The sequence below is a fragment of the Aedes aegypti genome, chromosome 3 (assembly GCF_002204515.2).
Source record: "Aedes aegypti strain LVP_AGWG chromosome 3, AaegL5.0 Primary Assembly, whole genome shotgun sequence".
In the NCBI taxonomy this organism is placed as follows: domain Eukaryota; kingdom Metazoa; phylum Arthropoda; class Insecta; order Diptera; family Culicidae; genus Aedes; species Aedes aegypti.
In genome coordinates, this window is record NC_035109.1 from 374,899,551 (window position 1) to 374,908,422 (window position 8,872).

Genomic DNA, 8,872 nt, shown 5'->3' on the forward strand with positions numbered 1-8,872 from the left:
ATTCAATAAACTGTATTTGTAACTAACTAGTGGTCCCGGCATACTTCGTCTTGCCATCAAGTAGGCTGTTGGAAAACGTCAAGAAATCCACTATGCAAAATGATACCATAGTCTTCTCCCGTTCTCCCCATTATTCCGGAGACTTTTCTGAACTTTTTCCTCGCACGAACACGTCACATCCCTTGTGGAGGGCAACAGTGAAAAACTTGTGTCAATCCGTTGACTCGTTCTCGAGCCATTTCGTGACATACAAACACCACTCCATTTTTATTTATATAGATAAAGCTGAGTATCAGGCTCCGTTCTGGTAGGAACGTAACGTCAGGAAAATGAAAAATAATAATAAGAAATGTATACGTAACCTTGTTTTTCATGGTAGAATCTAAATTCGACATGTTGAGTGCTATCAAGGTGAAAAATTAATTCTACTACTTAAAACCAAGATGGCGTCAAAATTCAAGATGGCCGCCAGATTTAATCACTCAAAATAATACTCTTATTCTTCACTCAACTCGAATAAAACACCAACGATTGAAAGCTTCTTTGTGCTTCAAAAAATGTGTTTGCATTGATTGCACTCGCCATATACGTCAAAATCGTAGAACATGATTTAGAAAATCGTTCATTTCATAGGGTAAATACCATTGCTCACCTAGTTTTTGTAGTCTATCTTATGCAATTTTTCCTCAGCTTCCTGATAGTGATCTCAGAATTCAAATTCAAAATGACCGCCAGATTTTTTTTATCTTCAAATGATATCCTATATCCTTTTTCTATACGATGCCACTAAGTTTGCTATGTGTTCCAAGGGAAATATGAGACATGTCACGTGAAAAAATACCCAAGATTTATAAAAAAATGAGCTTTTTTGCTAACTGTTTAGCTAGCTGGCGTACGAGGGGTCCACCAATTTGAGAAAATAATGATGACCACCCTTAAGTTTTATCGAAAAATAGCGATCAATGACATAAAATTGGAATTCTAAAGATGGGTGCCGATAGCGGCCTAGTTTCAGCGAGAACTGCTCTGATAGCTGCCACTAATGGCAAGTTAGTCCAAAATCGTTATTCTCCGTAATTCAAATAAGCAAAATATCTCTGTAGATATATAATTCAAGAAATATTCTCTAATGACAAGGTACGAAATTGGTTATGTTTTATTCATTCAGCAACACGGCGCTTTATGAAATCCAAAATTTCATCTAAAAAAATCAGCGACAGCTCTCAATAGCCTTAAATTTGTTGATTTTATTTCGCCCAAACCGGATACTGTGTACCGCGCCGAAAGAAGCAATAAACTATAAATGTACACAAGCCAATACCGAATGTTATCCAAATAAAAGCTAATCCCAACGTGCATAAATATTTCGAATTTCATGAATGAACATCATTCAGCGAACCGAGCACTGTTCCTTCCAAGGCAAAGCCCGGATTGTATGCATAATTAATAATTCAATTTGTTTTCAAATCGTTGCTGCTGCTACCACCCCATCCTCAGCAGAAGATCCTCCTAGATTCAGCGCGTAAATCTAAATCTACACGATGAGATTCTAAACATCAAGTGGGGGTTTTCTTGCCAGTCGGTGAAGAAGTCTCCGAAAGAGACTTTCGATGAATACTAAACGGCGACGGCTGGTCGCGAGTGCGATGGCTCTTCGTTCATCAGCAATTCATTCACATATAGTGCTTCTCGTTGATTAATGTTTATACGATGTTGGTGTACAAGTATCGCTTTTTTCCTGCTTAGGGAGTTCTTGGATCGAGCGCAACATACTAATGATGGTTTTGTTATGCTCTAGTAGCGTGGATACGCAATGAGGAACATTCTCAAGCGTTCTTCGTGCGAGGCCCTACAATGACCCTAATGTAAGTACCTTCAACGAAATCGAAGAGTGATCAGACTACAGGAACTGCTATATTCGGAGATTTTCAATTTTTGAATCGTAGTCGGCTTCGCAATACCATCGTTTGAACGTGACTAGATGCAGAAGCTCAAAACTCGATCATCCAAGCTGGCCATGACTGGGAAGAAGGTCGGTCGATCTCTGTCCTTCCGTCATCGCCAACTTAGAATAGCTAGAATTCTTTTTCCCGTCGACAAATATTGCATTCCCGTCCGTGAGTGTCGGCAAGGGTCAATATTGGTTTAGGTGTTAGCTTCACCATTTTTCCGTATATGGCTACGAGAACCATGTCCATCCATAAATTTGTATCGATGATGACGACGAAAGGTAAAGGGATAAACGCTCGCTTAAAGAAAACTTCTCTTCATTTTGCTTTCCGTCTACGGCTTATGTGCATACGCTATCAAAATAGTAAACATTTGCCGGGCCGGGCTCATTACATATTCAAATGGTTGGACGAAGAAGCAGAAATCGATTCGACATCGTTCTTAGTAAAAGTGCCAAGAGCACTTTTCTTGAGCAAACATATGGCCGACGGATAAAACGACGACGAAGACGTAGACGATGGATAACAGAAAGCCAGGTAGTAATTTTGCTTGTTGTGGTTCATGTTTGCACAATTGGTCCGTACCGGGAAGTTGTCGTATGTTGATTCAGCTCTGTAAGGCTTATCTAACCAAGGTAAAGGAATTCTCGTTTGTTGATTTATTTGTCATACTACAGAAAGAGTGTTCAAACTGCATCAATTTGAACGATCACTCACGTTATCGCCACCTGATCTGCTATCGAATTTGAACGCCGAATCATTCCGCGCGAACGCTGCCCTGGATTGTCTAAGGCTCAGTTTCGCAGTTTCCGACAGCATCTGGTACAAGAAAACGCTAATCATCACCATCGGAAGTCCGCAGGCCAGCAATATGGGCCCGTAGATGTCGGGATCGGAATAGTCCCACCAAAACCCGATGGAAAGTATCACCACTTGGGCCACGTTTTCAACTGTCAACGCCGTAGCAATGGATAAGCTCTTCTTCGTAGTTGGAAACGCTTCCGAGAGGTGTACGTCGGGAACCAGAGTTACTCCGGCGCATGCTAGCAAATCGTAGATCAGGAACACGGCTATGACGACGTTCCGATAAACATGCTCCGTTATGAGATAGACTATTCCTATCGCAGACAGAACCGTTCCGCTGAGGAACGTAGACAAAGCCTGCTGCGGTTTCCGACCGTATTTGTCCACCGTAAACAGGAACACGATTCCAAAAGTGACTCTGAATACTCCAACGAACACCGCCGATAGACTGTACACTGCGAGGCCGAAAACCTGGTCAATTACCGCCAGTCGAACGTTGTTCACAGCCGCGTTGAACGACAACACCGCAGCCACTTTCCCTATACAGGTCAACAACAAAGGGAACCAGTTTCCGTCATCCAGTATCTTATGTGAAGTGTAAGAGTCCTCTTGGAGCATATCCTTGATATCCGCAAACGCAAGGCGTACCTCAAACGACTCCGTAGATTCCAGACGTAGCTTCATCAGCGTTCGAATTGCTTCTACATCCCGGTTCTTGCGTATCAAGAAAACGGGTGACTCATAGCTCATGAACTGCCCAATAGCCACGGCAATCAGGATGCACATGGCTCCAATGATTCCGACGATTCTAACCGGCTGAACGGTGTAGTTGGACAGCACAATGGGGCTGATGGCACCGTGGCTCAGAATACCGACAAAGAGGATGTAGTTCACTGCAGCCATGTTGACGCCTCGGAGTTCTCTCACCAATACTTCTCCACCGTGAACCAGCACGATCAAGTAGGCCATTCCGTAGGCAGCGCCTGCTAGGATGCGAGCAAATCCGATTACTATGATGCTTTTAGGTGCTATGGCTTGCAAAATGCAAGCAAGGCCCATTCCAACGAAGTAGAATCGCTACAAAGAAAGTGAAATACGTTACGAAACTTCTCGATATCGCTCATAGATTTTGTTCTCCGACCGACAACGCCAGCTTCTCCATTCGATCCACGAGGAATGCACCGACGAAAGATCCAATAACTGCTCCAATGTAGAACAGAACCACTACGAATAGTATGGTTCCATCTCTCTGATCATCCGTCCAGCCCTGAAGCCGAAGGTGAATGTTGAAAATGCTGGATCCGACAAACACTCCACCCAGTGCTAGCGTAGCAATTCCTGTTGGATAGAAATCCTAGTTCTTAAATCTGAAAGGATTTGTCAATTCAAATCCCATACCGCCCAGCAGAGAATTGGTCTGCATCTTGTTCTTCCGGCTCAATAGGCACCATTCGGTACAACCACCCATTTTGTCACAAACGATCCCGAACTGATCTGTGTCAAAGTTCACTGGCAAATGCTGGAAAAACTATTCCCTGTGGCTAATGAATCCGATTTAAGACGCTTATCTGCTGCGATAGATAAAGTGCGGTAAAATTGTGTCACACGAAAGCTACTATACAATGTTTCATATCGCAATCTGTGGACACGTCGTCGGATTACGGAAGCGCGCACAATCAGTGCTTTGATGAACTTTCTCGTGACATTGGTGGATTAACTCCGCGCTCCTCCGGATAGATAGATTATTTATGGCAAGGGGTGACAACTTTCACTTGCCGGGTGTCGATTATTTCCGCGACTATTTATGCTATTTTTATAACAATAATAGATAGGTGCACGAGGTATGCCTGTTCACCATATGCTTCTGCGAACCTATAACATTTCCCCGAATACCATTACCCCGAAAACCATCCCCCCGAAAGTCAATACCCCGAAAACCAGTACCCCTAATTCCATTGACCCGAATAGTCCGTTATCCCGAATACCATTTCTCTGAATGGACCATAACCCCGAATTTTCTTGCCCCGAAAAGTTCAAATTGAAGATCCGACAAGTGTACACCATATATTTTATAAAATCATTGGTTGAGGTTAAGCACGTCTTATCTTGTTCGTTGGAGGTCATAGTCTATCAAATTGTCGCTAATATATATATGACAAAAAGAATCTAAAGATTCGGAGGTAGAAAACTCCTCCTCAGTAAAACGAAGTATTCCCTACTTAAAAATATACTTTACTCAATGATACTATAATAACGGTATTAGATTTGAATTCTTTTTCTTGTTATCAAAGATTTATTCTTCTTTTAATTCAACAGACCCTTGAATCAAGTGAGAACCAATATCTCACTCACAGGCGTTTACTTTATTTTGTAAGGATGGCTGTGTTACCAATTTAATTGCAACATTTTTCGAACTGATGATAATGCTGATATTGATTTCGTTTTCACATGCTAATGTTAGAGACCTCCCCCACTCTCCTTCAAAAGCGTTAAATTATTTGATGGTAATGCATAATTTTATGTTTATATTGCTGGAGGCAATGCGAGTTCAACATATTCTGGAATGGCACTAGACTATGGTTCGAAAAATCTTAGATGAAAATGTTCACTGACAATTAAAAAAAAAACATCACTAAAGAACAGCCGATGATAAAAAAATCACTGATGAAAACGTTAACAATTATTATACGGACAATCACTTTGCTAGTGCAACTTTCGAAAGAATATCCGATAAATAAAAGAAAAAAAACTTTGAATTTTGCTCAAGACAATTCATGTCAGTCGGTTTTTTTGACAGCTTTCGCTCAAACTTTAACTCAGACAGTACAACTCGAAAGAATAGCGTATAACTCAAAGAAGGGAAAATCATTGACTAAATTGTTTACACTAAAAGAATAAAAAATACTAATATAATGTTAGTAGTTATTATGCCAACAACTATTTTAACACTGCCTGGAAAACCTCGCTTGGCGTACACAGTACGAGCAAGATAGTTTTAAAGGTTCAAAATCGCGAGCTTTTACAAAGAATTTCTTGAAGTGCATCACTGACTTTCGGGGAAGTGTCGCATTCGGGGAACTGGTTTTCGGGGTAATGGTATTCAGGGAAGTGTTATAGGACCGCTTCTGCATATGCAAATTAGGCATTTCACGGCAAAATTCAACTTGAAACCAACGGTGCCAATACCTGTCAAGTTTGATAGGTACTGGCACCGTTGTTTTCAGATTTACCGAAGGAGGGAAAAGAGCGATTTTCTGATGACGTCACCGTGCAATGGGCAATTAAGAAATACCTTTTGCAGGCTTGTGACACTTTATGAAAAGAAAGCACTTATTGATTAGCCTAAGGTTAATATGTATCGAAGCCAAACCTCCATTTTTCAAGAACACATTTCTATAGAACCAGGCAACGAATCACTCGCTGGGGGTAATCAATCAATCAAGCTTGAACCACTATCTGGTTCTCAAGATGTGTGCTCTTGCAAATTTAAGTTTTGGCTTCACCTTAAGTAGAAACTTTCTTTATTCTTAGTTTCGTATACATTTTCTCTTTATTGACCTACTTTTCCTACTTCTGAATTCACCCTTGAAATTTTCGTTCTAACTTCACTTCAACACCGAATGATACCTCCCACTTCCTTATACCTCCTACCTTCAGAATGTCGGCTCCAGACGCAGGTTATCCGCCAATCATGAGATTAGTGTCATTATAATTCACAATCTTTTTCGTCGCAACCCCCTTTAGCTGCAGCCTCTCGCGGACCTCCAGCATGTCCCGTACGGCTTGTTTCACGACGAAAATGCAGAACTTCCATAAAAATCCAAAATCCCTGATGGAGTTTAAATTTGAATTGAAATCCAATAATAACAATCGTAATTTGAGAAGTTCTACCAGAACTCCAAGGTTCTATTGAGAACTATGAAATTTGTAGGCACTCAGAACTTCATCCAGAATCACGTCATACTCAACGAATGTCGTGTTTGGTTTATGGACAAATGATCGAAAGACAAACGTTGAAAGGACAAAAGGTCTTTTATATTCTAGATATCTCTACCAGCGCTTTTGGACATTTGGTCGAAAGGACATTTTGTCGAAGGGACATTTGGCCGAACGGACGTTTGGTCGAATTGCTTTGGAATTATCAAAAATAATTAAAAATCGTTTAGTTTAACAGATATAACTGCATTTTTAGTACAATGGATGACTTTTGAATCTCAATATTTTTTTATGTGCTGATAAACTGTTCATCAGAAGTCAATAACAAATCTTTCTAAATCATAATTATTACCTACGTTTTACAACAAGGTTGCATATGTAGTAGTGCAGCCATTCCATGAAAAACCGATCTAGTGGGTCACCGAATTCCGTGAATATTTGGTATTTTGTTCCTTATCCGAAATAAGGTTGCACGTGTCTTTGAAAAAAAAATCTAGTTTTTTAGAAGATATTTAATTTTGTTTCAGGGTTCTTTATTTCTTTTCGAAAAGTTGAAATCTTAAGCTATCATTCCAAAAAAAAAGGTTGGGAATCGTTTGAACTGTTCAAAAGTAATGATTTTTTTTAAATAAAATTTAATGCGCTGAGACTTACAGTGTGTGTCGATGATAAATGACTGATTTTTTATTTTCAAAAAAATAAAACACAATATTCAGCGATGTAAATTTGACAGTAAATGTAAAATTTTCTGAACTTTCAACAAAAAATAAGGACAGCAATAGACCTTTTGTCCCAAGACTTTTAACACACGAAAAAATGGAAATTTTTAACTTATTTTTCATGTAAAAAAAAAACAATTTTTGTGAAATTTTACATTTTTGAAAAGTCAAAATCTTAAGCTTTCATTTCGTTCAAGACTGAAAATTGGTCAAGCGGTTCAAAAGTTACAATTTAAAAAAAATGCAAAATCGCCATTTTTCTGGTCATCCTGTTTAGGAAATGGTCACCCTAATCAAAAAATACAAAAACACGTGTATCCTTACTTTGGATAAGGAACAAAACAGCAAATTTTCACGGAATTCGGTGACCTGCTAGATCTGTTTTGCATGGAATGGGGGAGTGTCTGTATAGAATGAATTATTCTTGTCAATGTTCTTATTCTTTAACCGTTTTTCAGTTTGGAATACGACACGTTTTACTTTAGCAAATTTTGTAAAAGTTCAATGGTATTTGTGGCAAATGCTGTAGAACTATTCCATTCCTGTTTATCGCAATATTTTGTTATTTCGAGTTATCTAGGAAATAACACTCTTTTTATTGCTCAGCGTTGGAAACATAAAGATCTGATGAAATCATTATTCTTCCAATTAATTCTAAAATTCTAATGCATCCCAAATGCTTTTTTATGCTCAGTTGTTGAAATATTAAGCAATGTTGAATTTATTATTCCTTGAAAATGTCATCGACATTCATATATAACTGCTGATTTTCATTTAATGAAAACTTTCAGTGTGAGGGCGCGGAACCTTTATTGAGTGTCAAACATTTATTTGTTTATTCATTACCTGCACATAGTGCCCTTTTATAGTAGACTATAGGGATCATCAAATGCCATTAAAGAAATGCTTTGACCAATTTGTCAAAAGTTTCACATATAAGATATATTTTCTTACTCATAGTCAATTAGTTTATTGTGATATACATCCTAATGAACAGGCAAAGATGCTTTGATGACGATGTCAAAGACGCTGATTAATAATAAGTTGATATTTAATCGATCGAAAATAATCAAACAAGAGAAGTGTATTTATCTTTTGTAGTGCTTAACGTGAGACGAATCGATTGAGCCTACAAAAAAAAAATCGCAGAATAAGCCTGAATGAGAAAAATGACACCAAGATACGTCAAAAACTCAAGGGTTATATTCGACTAAATTTTCGATTAAATGTCAAATGCTTCTTAAGGTGAAAGTTCATTGAGCACGTAAACATAATGTTGCCACCCACTCGAGCCACTCGCTAAAGCACCCTCTCGAACCACCCAACAAGGCGGAGCACAATGTTATGTGCATCGGCCAAAAATAAATCATCATGTTCCATGTATACCTCCACCCACAAAATTATGTAGTCTGTATTACTAGCACACGTTTCATACAAAGGTATTTCTGTGGATATGAATTCATC

The 8,872-nt window shown here is 39.0% G+C and overlaps 1 protein-coding gene across 1 annotated transcript; it reads right to left on the minus strand.

Annotated features, from left to right (window-relative positions):
• Positions 1–1,246: 1,246 nt before the first annotated feature.
• On the minus strand, positions 1,247–4,560 carry LOC5574189 (sugar transporter ERD6-like 2). The gene is made up of 3 exons (XM_001661196.2): positions 4,152–4,560; positions 3,895–4,091; positions 1,247–3,830 (listed from the first exon to the last, which is right to left on the minus strand). Exons 1-3 carry the CDS (start codon positions 4,219–4,221, stop codon positions 2,646–2,648), a joined length of 1,452 nt encoding a protein of 483 aa, XP_001661246.1. The 5' UTR covers positions 4,222–4,560; the 3' UTR covers positions 1,247–2,645.
• Between the last annotated feature and the right edge of the window lie 4,312 nt (positions 4,561–8,872).